The following is a 13,686-nucleotide window of genomic DNA, read 5'->3' on the forward strand; positions in this document are numbered from 1 at the left end:
GGGTCCACATTCCCAACAGCTGGATCACTGCTTTAAATACGAGCAACACACGTCAAAAGTATAAAAAACACACACTGTGAGCAGTCACTCCTGAGGGCAGGGGAGCCGGAAGCTCCTGGTCAGAGGTGGGAGAGGGAGGGTTCTCTAATGCCTCTTCTCTCGCTTCCCTGTATCGGATTGGGCCTTTCTAAGTTCCACTGACCCTAAACTCAAGGGACACAGACCCAGCGCCGCCAGCCCAGGCTGTGAACAACTCTCTTCCACGCCCTTTCCTGTCTTGGAAAGGCTTGATGTAGAAGAGGACAGGCCGCTTGTCCACCCTGACCAATCCCAGCTAAGCTTAGGGTTTACTGGCTCATCTGCAGGTGAACGTTGAACATCTGGTGCAGAAGATGAAAACAACCGTGAAAAGAGGCTTGGTGTTAAGGTACCTTGTTAACAGTCTGTCTCTAGGTTAAGACACTGGTCAGTGTGGCCCCAGTCCTTCGATGGATCTGTGGTCGGCACACCGGAGGAATCGGGTGTGGAAGAGTGTGGGAGTGGAGGGGCCTTGGGAGGACGTGGAGGGCCCCATAACGCACAAGGCAGGGGTGAGGACGGACTCACGGGCTTCTGGTCTCCCTGGCAGGAATGAGAAGTGCAATGAGAACTACACCACTGACTTCATCTTCAACCTGTACTCGGAGGAGGGCAAAGGCATCTTCGACAGCAGGAAGAATGTGCTTGGCCACATGCAGCAGGTAGTGAGACACCCTCCACTAGTCACCCGAGCCCCCGACAGCCGTACAACCCGTCAGATCGGAGAGGGGCCTCACGGCCACCACGGAACAAGGCTGGGTCACACATGAAAACAGCTTGAGCTCAGATGCAGCCTGCCTTAGTGTTCTGTTGCTGTGAAGAGACACCACGCCCAAGGCGACTCTTAGGAAAGAAGGCGTTTCACTAGGAGCTTTGCTTGTGGTTTCAGAGGCTTAGTCCATTATCCTCGTGGCAGGGAGCATGGCTGCATGCATGGCAGCAGGCATGCACATGCTGGAGCAGTAGCTGAGAGCTGCATCCTAGTCTACGGGCAGAGAGAGAGGGGAGAGGAGAGAGGAGAGGAGAGGGAGGAGGGTGGAGGGAAGGAGGTAGAGAGGGAGGCAAAGAAGACTGACTAGGCCTGGCTTGGGCTTTTGAAACTCAAAGCCCAACCTCAGTGACAAACTTCCTCCACACCTACTCCAACAAGGGCACACCTTTTAATTCTAATTTCAAATATTGCCGCTCCCTGGTGATAGTGCTTTCAAATGTATGAGCCCATAGGGGCCAATCTTATTCAAACCACCACACAGCTCCAGAGACGCATGCAATCCACTCTCTGTGCTTAGGATATAGTTCCTCTACCTTGGAGTCACTGCCATTGGGGGACATTAGTTCTTTGCTGTGGGTGGCTGTTGTATGCATTGTAGGAGCTTAGCGGCACTCCTGGCCTCTACCTACTTATAAGCCAGTCATACCTCTTCTTCACCCTCAATTTGAACAAAGACACCTTCGAACATGGCCAGATGTCCCCCGTCCCCCCCCCAAGGGATCTCTAATTGAGAACCAGTGATTCTGATGAGGAAAATAGGGTCTAGAGAGAAAAACATTTTTAAGGCCACTTACCTAATGTGAATTAGAGCTGAAGGAGCCTAGCTGGTTTTCCCACCACACCTTCACCTTTCTTGAGCCTGATGAGTGTAGGCTTCCATCTCCACTAATTGGGCTTTAGGAGAAAGGCCTCATTCATGGGTTCTACTCGTTCCAAATGGCCTCTTAAGCACCAATGTTTCTCTATCCACAAAGAATTCCTAGTATCTCAGTTTGAGGGAAGGTGCAGCCTCTGCAGGAATGGAGCCTGTGTGTGTGTGTGTGTGTGTGTGTGTGTGTGTGTGTGTGTGTGTGTGTGTATACACACACATACACATATATACATTCATATAGTACTCAGAGATTCTACCTGGGACAGCTGGGTTGGGCTACAGAGAACAAGGACATCTCCATAGTGGTGATCATGGTGGCCAAGCTGTCGAGCTGAACAGTAGATAGAGACATTGAAGTGGGTGGGACCACTGTGGAGTGGAGAGAGCTATGATTACCATGTCCTTTAACTGACCACCCTCGTGCTTGATAATGGGCCAGCTCAATCTGCCCTTCCCTGTAAATCCATTTGTATATTCAGATCTCTGTACTTCGTTAGGATCCTTTCCTCTACATTTTCTGATTCTCCCCTCAGGGTGGAAGCCCGACCCCCTTTGACAGGAATTTTGCCACTAAGATGGGCGCTAAGGCCATGAATTGGATGTCTGGGAAGATCAAAGAGAGCTACCGTAACGGTATGTGGGGCGGAGAGTGAGCCTCTTCTCCAGAAGTCCACTCCACAATTGAGAGACTGACTGACTATCCTTTATTCCAGGACGGATCTTTGCCAATACTCCAGACTCAGGCTGTGTTCTGGGGATGCGGAAGAGGGCCCTGGTCTTTCAGCCAGTGACCGAGCTGAAAGACCAGACAGATTTTGAGTAAGTCATTACATTCTAGAATGGCTCTCTCCCTGCTACTAGCTACCAAGCCCTGCTCTCCACAGCCTGTTAATTGTCTCTAATGCTTTTCCTTTTGTAGTAACACCTGTAGGTACTCATGCCCTAAATCCAGCCTCTTTCACCCAGCTTCTTCCCGTAAGCCTTTGGTAGAAATTGACTGGTGTACGCGATCACATCGCCGTTGTCTCATTTCCCTGTAGACACCGGATCCCCAAGGAGCAGTGGTGGCTGAAGCTAAGGCCAATCCTCAAAATCCTAGCCAAGTACGAGATTGACCTGGACACCTCTGACCACGCCCACCTGGAGCACATTTCTAGGAAGCGGTCTGGAGAAGCGGCTGTCTAGACCTCTTCGGAGTGAGGGGGAGAGTGTCTGATCCTGGTCAGCTCATGCCCTGGTAGATCTAAGCCCATGATCTCTCAGTGTGTTAGCCCTAGCCCCCTACCCTGTTAGGTTTCCTTGTATCAGCGACCTTGATCAGCTGTGGCCAGGAGTTGGGGGAGGGGCAGTGAGTGAATCTCCGAGGGAACTGTCTGTCCTTCCTTCTGTCCCAGTTTCATCCGTCTCGCGGGCTGGATTTCTCTAGTGCTACTGCTAGGCTTCAGCTACCCAGAGTTTTCCTAAAAATAAGCTTTATTTATTTCTTTGTGATAACAAAGAGTCTTAGATTCCTTTACGTTTCCCAGTGATGAAGTGTAACTACACTAATAAACACCAGCTGGTCACTGTGCTTCGGTACTCTTGTTATTCCCTTCACAAGGCCACCATGTCTGACCGTCCCCCCCCCCCCCCAGAACCTGGGGGACAGCACACATGATTGTCCTGTGCACTCCTGCTGGTTGGAGGGTTTGGTTTTCAGCATCCCTCGGTGTACAGTGTCCCCGAACACACAGTACTTACTGCCCCTCAGCCCCACTCCCTCTAGTCACTCTATCCTCTACAGCCAAGAAGACGTGCCTGTCTCCAGGCCTGAGGTCACGGTTTAGTTCTTGATCGGGTACCTATTACCCAGGCTCACTTCTTCCTCGCCATCCCACAGTCTGCTCCTCAACTCAGCATCCGTCCTTCTCAGCCCTTCCTTGGACCAAAGCCAGACTCTGACAGATCCTGACACGCACATTTTGGGAACCCTGGACAATGGAGACACCTAGTTCTGAACCCGTGTCAGTGGGATGGTTGGAATACACATGCTTTAGAAAGATGTCAGATCTCACTCAGCCTCAGTGTGTCTTCTGTCCACAGCCGACGCTGGGTCCTGTACTGACGTGTCCGCTGCAGACGGGCCCCAGGAGTGGGACTATAAACTGTATCCCAGGTTGACAGGAGGGGGTCCTATTTTTAATGTGCCTGTCCCTCCCACTCAGTACAGCTGTCTTCCTTGCCTGGCAATGTAGGGAAGACAGCCACAGTACTGCAGTAGGTATTTGGCTGACCGAAGTACTGCTTTACACGTACCGTGTGGCAGTTCTAAGTAGGTACTGCCGGAGTCGGAAGTTGAAGCAGCTAAATGCTCTTTGGTGGTCTGTAAAGGCCGAGAAATAACAGTAAACACCAAGTGCTGCTGTGTTAGGCGTTCTACATGTTACCAATGAATCCCCAAAACAGCGTTATGAGGCGGAGTACTAACAGTCCTCTCCAGAGATGAGGACAGTGTCTCTAAGTATCATCTCCTAGGTTTTAGAGCCTAACAAAACTTGGAGTCAAACTGATCTTTAAAAAATGTTTTTAGCCAGGCAGTGGTGGCGCATGCCTGTAATCCCAGCACTCAGGAGGCAGAGGCAGGTGGATCTCTGTGAGTTCGAGGCCAGCCTGGTCTACAAAGTGAGTTCCAGCTACAGAGAAACCCTGTCTCAAAAAACCAAAAAAAAAAAAAAAAAACCAAAAAAAAAAAAAACCACCAAACAAACAAACAAAAGTTTTTAGCCAAATGTGGTGACGCATGTCTTTGATCCCAGCACCTGGGGGGGGGGGGGGGATGCTGATGCTTAGTTCCATTCTGAATTAATTCAGTCTTGGTGGGTGGAGTTTGGCTTTAGCATTTCATTTCCCTATATGGCCTTTAATTATTGTTAGGTTTGAGACCTCCTGCCTACAGTACTGGATCTTGTTCCCAGCTATACCTTCAAAGCCTCTAAGAGCACAGCTCTTCCTCAGAAATTCTAACAGTATGGGTGAAATCTTGGCCTTGGTGTTTTTAAAGCTTTTTTAGAGCCTTAATGTGTAGCATTTTTCTTTTTATAAAATTTATTTTATGAGTGTGTTTGCCTACATGAGTCTTAAGTGTACCATTTGCATGTAGGATCAGCTCTTCCTGGAACTGGAGTTACAGATGGTTGTAAGCCACCATGTGGATGCTGGGAGCTGAATCCTAGGATTATACAGCTGAACCATCTCGATAGTCTTTTTTAGTGGTGCTGGTCACGGAACCTTAAGCTTTGAGCATGCCAGTCACTTTGTGCTGTTACCCTTGAGTACCCTGCAGCTAAGGTTAAGAATAAAAGTGGAGATTTCAAATCTGGGGTCAGGGTATGACTGAAGCAGAAGATCTTAAACACTATGTCTGGCTTTCCTACCCACCATGCCCAGAATTACTTGCTGGGAGGAGACAGAAAGGTACGCTGAGGAGCCAAGCAACTCCTTATAAATGGGCAGAAGGGGAAGCAGAGAAAAGCAGAGACAGTGGAAGCTGCCAAATTTGCTTTCAGAATTATTTATTTATTCTTTTTTCAAATGGGCAAACCCGGCAACAGTGAAGGACAAAAGCAGGCAGGCTTTTTCAGTTAGCTGTGCCAGAAAGCCCTATTCATTGCGTGTAGTTCCAGTGAGCTTTTTAAAAAATGCTTTCCAAACTTGCATACAGATAACTTGAGGTCAGTACCAACATCTAGTTTAAGAACCCAAAAAGGAAGAGTACTGTTCACTGAAACAGGTCCTTTTGGGTAGGCAGGCCAATTCCAAAGAAACCCTTTTATATTCTGTCCCCAGCTCCACTTTCCCTACCATTGTCTACGTACGGCTCAATAGAAAGCAAAGGCTCCAAGAGAGTAGGAAAAACCAAGTTCACCCTCTCAGGGAGTGAAGCTCTGTGGAGAAGGCCTTGCTAGAACAACACCTTCTTCTAAGGTGCAGGAAACCCCTGCTCAGCCCATCAGTGCAGAGGAGTTTCGGGGAAAGAGCCACATTAGGAGGAGAATGGCCCCGCAATCTCAGGACTGCTGAGACCCCATATCTCTTCTTGTGGGGAGCAGCAAGATATTTCTGTGAACTCACACTACAGAAAAAGGCAAAGAAGCCAGTTATCCGTTCAGTGAGGAGAAAGGAGCCAGTCCCTTCTGAGTCTACATCCTCGCTGAAGTTCAAGCATTCATCCTTGGAACCTAATTCTTATTCATTGGAATTGTGATTTGTCTTAAACTTCAGATCAACTCAACATTTTTAGGGGAAACTGCTGCTAAACCATGACCCCAAAGGTAAAACCATATACTCTGAGTACTTTTACATCTTCCTAGGGAAATTTAGTTACACTGTTGGCTCTCAAGTGTCCTACAGGGGGTGGGGAACCTCTTTTGCAGGGCTCACTATCAAGGCAACTAAGCAAAAAAAACCAGCAAACGGAAGTGCAGGAAGTTTCTTATTTTTGGTTTGGTTGCTCGGTATGGAGAGGGGAGATGGTGCACACATTACCGTTGTGATGTGCTGCCTCAAAAATCTATAAACCACACAATAGAAACAAGTTCTTTTCTGTGTTCCACGACAAAGAGACAGTATTGCAAAGAAAACCTCACCCAGAGTTGTCTGCGGGACAGCGGACATGTCTCCTCCAGGCTATTCTGAGAGTAACAGGTATTCCTTCAAAGAAGCTGGCAGTGGAAGACCCTTCACCGCATCGGGCAGGTACTGGAGACCCAGGCTATGGCGTACAGCATAGCGGGCGAGTGTCTTAAGAGTTCCTGGGGCTGAGCACAACAGAGTCAGTTTTTCACATAGCTGCTGGTCTTTGGTCACTTCTCTTGGCATGGTGCCATTTTTCCTTAATTCAAAGTGTCCAACAGCTCTATGGAGGAGCTCAAAGCAGGAGTCTTCTTTCTTTGTTCCAAGTCCTCTAACCAGCAGGGCCACCAGGCGGGAGATGGGTGTCTGGCCTTTTAAGTTGATGACTCTGACCTCAGCACCATAGTCAAGAAGGATGCTGACACTCTCAAGATTCCCTTTCATGGCAGCCCAGCTGAGCGGTGTGTCATTGTTGTAATCCAGGGCATTGACGGATGCTCCACTCTCTAGGAGAGCCCGCACACACTCAGCATTGTTCTTAAAGGCTGCCCAGTGAAGCGGGGTGTCTCTGTTGCCATCCAGTGCATTGGGGTTTGCACCATATTCCAACAGGACCTCCACACAAGCCTCATCTTTCTCTGCGGCATAGTGGAGGGCTGTCCGGTTGTAGCCATCCAGGGCATTGACCTACAGAAAGGAAGGAAGGAAGGGGTTCACAGTGGGCAGCGATGCCTGCGTGGATTTGCCCACCCCCTTCGTCATGCCCTCAACAAGGAGGCAATGTGCAATTCCCCAGAAGTCCTGGTGATCAAGATGAGAGGACACAGATAAGGAACACATAGGAACTGAGAACAGCCAACTACCACCCCACCAGGCCAGCAGGACTCCCGTGTCTACTTCTCTACACTAGAGTCTGCCACATGGTAGGGACTGAAGAGGGAAAAGATGAAGTCCAAGTCTCTACTACTGCTCTGAGAGAAATTCTCCATGATTTACCCTGACACTTTCTATATCCTGTGATTAGTGGAAACCAGAAAGAAAAATGGTGAAGTCAAAACTCTGCCCTTTTAGCTTTGTTGTGTTCTTTAACCCCACAGAGATCTCAGATAAACTCATGTGGAGGAAAAGCACAAACTTCCCGTGCTGAAACGGCAGGTGCCTCACTGAGTCAATCCTTACCTCAAATTCCTGATCTATCATCTCCTCCACACCATACGGTGCACTAAAGCCAAAGCAAACCATTTGGCTTGTCTGATTCAAACTAGCACTCAGCATACCCCATCTTCAAGACTGCTCACCAACTAACAGAGCTGCCAGATCAAGTCGTCATGTACATACTTAGCGACTGCTATAAGCCAGAAGTCCAAACACTTTATAACCTTATGACATACCCTTTTTACAGATGGGGAAACTGAGGCAAAGGCAGGGTTTAAGGAATCTGTTCAAGGTCACACAACTGAAGGCACTTGGGCTGGAAGTAGAATCCATGAAATTGGTTCCAAAGTCTTTTTGGGGAGGAGGGCTAGTCAGCTTCTGAGTCATGTTATATATTCAAGCTGGCTTCCAACTTACAGTCCTTTTGACTCACCCCTCCCCAGTGCTAGGATCACGGGTGAACACAAACCATCATGCCTGGCCCAGAGTCTATTCTTTTAATCATTCTTTATATTATGCTGCTTCATGCCAATACCACGAGTCTATTTCCAGAAATTTAATTTTCATCCTAGGATGTAACTACAAAGAAGACAGTAATCTCCAGACTTCCACATGTCTAAGAGCATCTCACACGGCTTCAAATCAACTGGAGTCAGAAGCCTCCGGACTTATGGTGACCCCACAGAAGAGGAGTCAGTGGGAATATGAATAAACCCCAGGAGGTGGGCAGAGAAGGAAAGAGAAATAAAACTCTTTCTTGGAGCCATGCACAGCTTAAGTGAATTAAAAAAAAAAAAAGTCAAAGGGATAAAATCCTTAGAGTGATCTTATGGATTTATGATTATACCTGGCTTTAGTAACATATGCCAATGTCACCATGAGTTGCAAAGTAAGCTGGGAAATTCTAGGAAAACATGAAGGTCAAGTGTTTTTTGTTGTTGTTGTTTTTGGTTTTTCGAGACAGGGTTTCTCTGTGTAGCTCAGCGCCTTTCCTGGAACTCACTCTGTAGCCCAGGCTGGCCTTGAACTCACAGAGATCCACCTGCCTCTGAGTGCTGGGATTAAAGGCGTGCGCCACCACCGCCCGGTCAAGTTTTTATGACTCACTAATGTGGAAGTGTTGGAAATGTCACTCACCTCTGCCCCCTTTTCCAGCAGTAACTCCACACAGTCGGCATCGGACACCATGCAGGCACAGTGCAGGGGCTTCAGTGTACCGTGGGTGCAGTTCACATCTGCTCCCTATGGGAAGGAATTCAGAAGCCACAGAAGGGATTTGATGGGGAGGGGACTCCAAGCCTCAATATACTTTAACTCAAAGTTATTTCTAGTAATGAATTCCAGTACTCAAACCAAGGGAATATTGAAGAGGAAGAAAAGGAAGTCATTTCTCCAGATGAAGCTATTAAATTGTTCCACAACACAGCTTGCCAAAATGGCCCTCTGGACACCTCTGATGACATGGTCTTATGTGTAAAAGTTGTGGGAAAGCTGGCTCAGCCTCCCACTTTCTATGGCCACTGTGCTCTGCAAGTTATGAACATGAGTCTCAGACTGAGGCCAGAACTATCAGGCTCTTTTTACAATTCAACAAATGACTCTAATATAAAGCGGCTTAATGGTGTGTTTACAAACTCTTCAAGGTGGCCTGAGTCTCAGCATTGCTCCTAATCTGGCTCAAAGTGTGCCATCCCCCAGCAGCAGAGCTGGGATGAGAGCAGCCAAGTTCCTACAGCCGAGACTTCCCACCCCACTGCGCTGAGATGAGCTATGGCGCCCCTTCCTTCGGCCTGTGTGCGGCTGACCCAGAGAGAAGCCCCGCAAGTTGTTTTAGTAGAGTAACCACATGGTCACAGTTTCCAAAACATAACTCTGTAACTTCTCCTCTTCAGAGGAGGAAGGGTACCAAAGTTTTCCAGGGAACTAGTCATGTAACAGAGTTACTGGCAGCAGTGTTTAGAGATCAGAGAAAGTGTTTCCTTCCTTTTAGAAGGAGTGAGACTTATTTTTAATTGTGTGTGTGTGTGTGTGTGTGTGTGTGTTATGTGTGCGCGCACACGCATGGGTTTCTCCACGCCAGTCTACAGAGGTCAGAAGAGGCATCAGAGCCCTTGGAGATTCAGTTACAGGTGGCTGTGGGCTGCGTGCTGTGGGTGCACACTCTCCATCACTGAGTCACACTCAGGTCTCTAATTTTCTTCATCGGTAATTACTACACACTTTAGGAGACAGTGTCTGCTATGGAACTAAAACTAGTAGCTGTGAAACCAAGCAGGAAAAGGAAATCTCTCCCTTCAATCACCATCGCCCAGGTTTGAAGGAAACCTCCAAGGATTTAAAACCTGATCCCCACTTTGCTTGCCTCCTAAACCCCTCCATAACACATGGACAGACGACTCAGAGCTGCATGGCTTTCACATATGTGCATGCTCCACATCGGTCAAGTTAAAACAAACAAACCGAAATCATGCAAGTAGGGTGATCTAGAATATATTTTATGAAGAAAGGCATCAAGGACATAAAGGCAGACGAAACAAAAGTTCGGGAGCACATATTTTAATGATCATGCTAACACTGATGAACATGGAGTGTGTGTTCAAATCAAGGTTGCAGCTCAAACACCTCTGGGAGTTTAGCAGGGATTCTCACACTTCCCCTTTCAAAGGCCTGCTCTATCAAGAATGGGTCACTTCGTTGGGGATTTAGCTCAGTGGTAAAGCGCTTGCCTAGCAAGTGCAAGGCCCTGGGTTCGATCCTCAGCTCAAAAAAAAAAAAAAAAAGAATGGGCCACTCACCCCTCTGATGAGGTCCTCTACGTTGTCATGTGGGAAGGAGCGGATGGCAGCGATTGTTCGGATCAGGCGTTCTGAGAGGGAGTATTTGCTCTGAATACTCTGCATAATATACCACATACTGGAACTCATCAAGGCTCAGAGTATGTTCACATGCTCCAGACTGCCTGAAACAAAGAAGTTTTAGGCATATACAATATTGCTGAGCATACCTGTCTTCAGGGTTAAGCATTTTCTGAGGGGTTTTCCACTATAAAAAGCTGTCAAGGAGCTCAGTGATTAATCAAGGCCACCTCCTGTAATAGTAAGGCAGATTACAATAACTAAACCTGGATACTCTCTGATGCCTAGGACAAGATCTCCCTAAGAGGTCCGGTACTAAGATCCCCATGGGGTGCCACATGGTCTACATGGCTAGCAAGGAGTAAGAGTTCTTGATGGCTGAAACAGGAAACATTCTTTTCCAACTCTGAATTTTTGTTTTTATTATCAGTATTACCTCCAAGTTCCTTACAATACACCTGTGCACACATTGTTGGTTTTCCATCTAATTAAAATCAACTAGCCAGATAGGACACTGTCTTCTACTGTCCTGCTCAGTAAAGTCAACCACCACCGCCCCTAAGATGGAGACATTTCAGAGGCAGGTGGATCCCTGTGAGTTCGAGGCCAGCCTGGTCTACAAAGTGAGTTCCAGGACAGGCTCCAAAGCGACACAGAGAAACCCTGTCTCGAAAACAAACAAACAAACAATAATAAATAAATAAAAATAAACTCACTCCCCACCCCAACCCCCCCAACCCCCCGCCTCCCTCATCAGATCATCAACATATGTATCTTACACTTTGTAGCAAAGGGAACAAAAACGGGGTGGGGATGGGGATGGGGGGTGGGACGTGCGGCAAAGGTAGGTTTGTCTGGGGCTCGTTCCAACACTGGTGTGGACAGAGGGGACAAAACCCAGGCTATCTAAAGGGGGCGACATGGACTGCTCTGGTTAAGTTTCTGGTACATAGTTAAGTAGAAGACACTAAACCCTGCACTCATGTTACGAGTGTTCCTGGATTCCTGGTTCCTGGAACCCTAATCGAGCATGGCTGGCAAGTGTTCACCTCCTGCTACCGTGAAGCTCCAGGTGAAAACAGTGTGACAGCATTCGCAATCAGGGCGAGTCACGATCATCTAAGTCTCCACGCCCCTTAGTGTCCTCAGCTGGTGCTCACCCTCCCCATGCCCTGTGCTCTTTCCCTAAGGAATGCACAGCAAACACTTTTATTTAAAAAAAAAAAAAAAAAAAAAAAAAGCAATGCAGAAAGACTCTCAGCAGACACAACAGCTTCTGCTCTGGCCTGGGCCTCGCCGCCACGGGGACCGTGGACCCGGACGGGGGACACCCAACCCCATGACACCTGCTGCTGGAGGCTCGCGGCCGCTGGGTCTGGCGGAGCCTAGGGGCCGGGACAAGGGCGTGACATGCCAGGACTGCGGTGTCCCTTGCGGCGGAGACCCCAGGAGCTCGCAGCAATCCCGGGGAGTCCCGGGAGCCTCAGCCTGCACCCCGGGGCGCTGACCCCGACTTGTCCCCGCCTCCACCACCCGCAAAGGCCGGGAAGGGAGGCCCGCAGCCCTGGCAAGTGGCGAGGGACGTTCCTGGCTCCGGAGCTCCCGGCTGGGGACCCGGCTTCACACCGTCCCACACCCACGGTCGCACTCACCGAACCGCGGGCAGAGCTCGGTCCGGGAAGCCGCTGTCAAGCCGTGACCCGGAAGCAGAAGCGGCCCGCGGCAGCCCTATGTTTTCAGCGCAAAATGACCGAGGTGCGTAGGCGCCTGCGCGCTGGCCAATGCGAGAAAGCCGTGCGCGCCTGCGCAGACTCTCGACGCCGGAGTCCCTTAGATTTTTCCTAGGGACTCGCGAGTCAGTTGCTTTAGGCGCGGTCTCTAGCTCGCCCCCAGCCCTGGGCCTCGTTCTGGTCCAAAGGTGGAAAAGAAACACGGATCTCGGCTTTCGAGCCTATTCTCTAAGGCTGCGTCTGTGTGGACCAGGGCCATCCCACTGTCAGTCTCCCTGTGTCTACATCCAGAACCGGTCCGGGACACCTCATCCAAACAATGCTCTTCTGCTTAGCACCATCCATTTCAAAGTAGAGTACCAGCTTCACATACCTGACCTAGTGAAGGGCTGGTGACTGCCTCTCTACTCTTGATCCCATTAACCCAGGGTATTTGAACCACCGCGCTCTCTCTTGAGAATTCACACACAACAAAAGCACGTTCCCACCTGTGCCCGGCAGAGAGGATAGGGTCAGAGGATCCAGCAAGACAAAGTACTGTAAACTGAAGGGTGGCGTCCACCTCTGTTCGGAGGTTCTGGGCCCTGACAGCTGTGGCTCAATGCCATGCACCAAGGGACCCCTGTAGGAGAACAAGGCTAGGGCTTTGGTTCTGAGAGTGATTTATTATTTCCCTCAGTTTCTCTGAGTATTAACTTCCTCCATGTTGGCTGTAATGATGCTTAAAGATTCTTCTGTTTTTAGGAGTTTCTTTTTTATGTAATTCCAAAGCAAAAGGTCTTGCTTCCGATATGCTTACCCCATTGCCCAAATTAGAATAACTATGTGGCTATCATGATGTTACCAAACTACAATATGGAGCCTGCGAGTATTTCATTACAAAATTGCCGAGTCTATAATATCCGTTCCATTTTTTCCCCCAGAGCTGAGGACCGAACCCAGGGCCTTGTGCTTGCTAGGCAAGCGCTCTACCACTGAACTAAATCCCCAACCTCTGTCTGTTCCATTTTTGCTTCTGCTGATGCCTCCTTTCTAAAGGAAGATAAAGACAACGATGATTCTTAATTTTAAATTTTAATAGCATTGTAGTTGGTTGTTTTGCTCTTTGTGTGTGTGTGGGGGGGGGGGCTACCCAACTTCCAAATAAATCACAAATGGAGGCTTATTCTTAATTTTAAATGCCCAGCCTTATCTTGGCTTGTTGCTAGCCAGCTTTTTGCCTCTGGGCTTTTACCTTTTTCTATTTCTGTGTATCTTTCTCTCCTTTCTTTCTTTTTCTTCCTTTCTTTCTTCCTTTCAAGACTGGACTGTAGGCAAGCCTACATTTTCTTTTCTTCTCCTCCTTTTTTTTTTTTTTTTTTTTAAAGATTTATTTATTATATATACAGTGTCCTGCATGTGTGCCTGCACGGCAGAAGAGGGCACCAGATCTCATTACAGATGGTTGTGAGCCACCATGTGGTTGCTGGGAATTGAACTCAGGACCTCTGGAAGAGCAGCCTGTGCTCTTAACCTCTGAGCCATCTCTCCACTCCCACATATCTTTTTCTTACCCATTGCTGGTTGTGCAGCTGGGTGGCTAACCCCTTGTGTCCTCTTCTTCTTGCTCCTTCT

General features: G+C 48.5%; 2 protein-coding genes across 5 annotated transcripts in view; one reads left to right on the plus strand and one right to left on the minus strand.

Annotated features, from left to right (window-relative positions):
* The window catches only part of Pfkm (phosphofructokinase, muscle), a 46,364-nt gene extending 43,073 nt beyond the window's left edge, over nt 1-3,291 (plus strand). For all 3 annotated transcript variants that reach the window (XM_036208857.1, XM_036208855.1, XM_036208856.1), the window contains 5 exons: nt 366-427; nt 629-740; nt 2,255-2,354; nt 2,435-2,540; nt 2,762-3,291. In XM_036208857.1, the coding sequence (XP_036064750.1) occupies nt 366-427; nt 629-740; nt 2,255-2,354; nt 2,435-2,540; nt 2,762-2,906 (525 nt within the window). In that variant the 3' untranslated portion in view covers nt 2,907-3,291. The remainder of the gene's footprint in view (nt 1-365; nt 428-628; nt 741-2,254; nt 2,355-2,434; nt 2,541-2,761) is intronic.
* A 1,964-nt stretch (nt 3,292-5,255) lies between these two features.
* On the minus strand, nt 5,256-12,108 carry Asb8 (ankyrin repeat and SOCS box containing 8). Of its 2 annotated transcripts, none has more exons than XM_036209104.1 (4): nt 11,995-12,108; nt 10,283-10,442; nt 8,625-8,729; nt 5,256-7,019 (listed from the first exon to the last, which is right to left on the minus strand). In XM_036209104.1, the coding sequence occupies exons 2-4, from the start codon at nt 10,409-10,411 to the stop codon at nt 6,387-6,389; spliced, it is 867 nt and encodes a 288-aa protein (XP_036064997.1). In that variant the 5' UTR covers nt 10,412-10,442; nt 11,995-12,108; the 3' UTR covers nt 5,256-6,386. The 2 variants fall into 2 exon arrangements, with proteins under 2 accessions (XP_036064997.1, XP_036064995.1); XM_036209102.1 differs by having other exon boundaries at nt 10,283-10,446.
* Nucleotides 12,109-13,686: the final 1,578 nt, after the last annotated feature.

Source organism: Onychomys torridus, chromosome 16, assembly GCF_903995425.1.
Source record: "Onychomys torridus chromosome 16, mOncTor1.1, whole genome shotgun sequence".
NCBI classification, from domain to species: Eukaryota; Metazoa; Chordata; class Mammalia; order Rodentia; family Cricetidae; genus Onychomys; species Onychomys torridus.

Coding starts and splice junctions, on each gene's coding strand:
- Asb8 (XM_036209104.1), bottom strand. CDS start 10,411: ATGAGTTCCAGTATGTGGTATATTATGCAGAGTATTCAGAGCAAATAC. Junction 8,730..10,282: donor TAGAGGACCTCATCAGAGGG/GTGAGTGGCCCA, acceptor TCCTTCCCATAG/GGAGCAGATGTGAACTGCAC. Junction 7,020..8,624: donor TGCTGGAAAAGGGGGCAGAG/GTGAGTGACATT, acceptor TCCTTTCTGTAG/GTCAATGCCCTGGATGGCTA.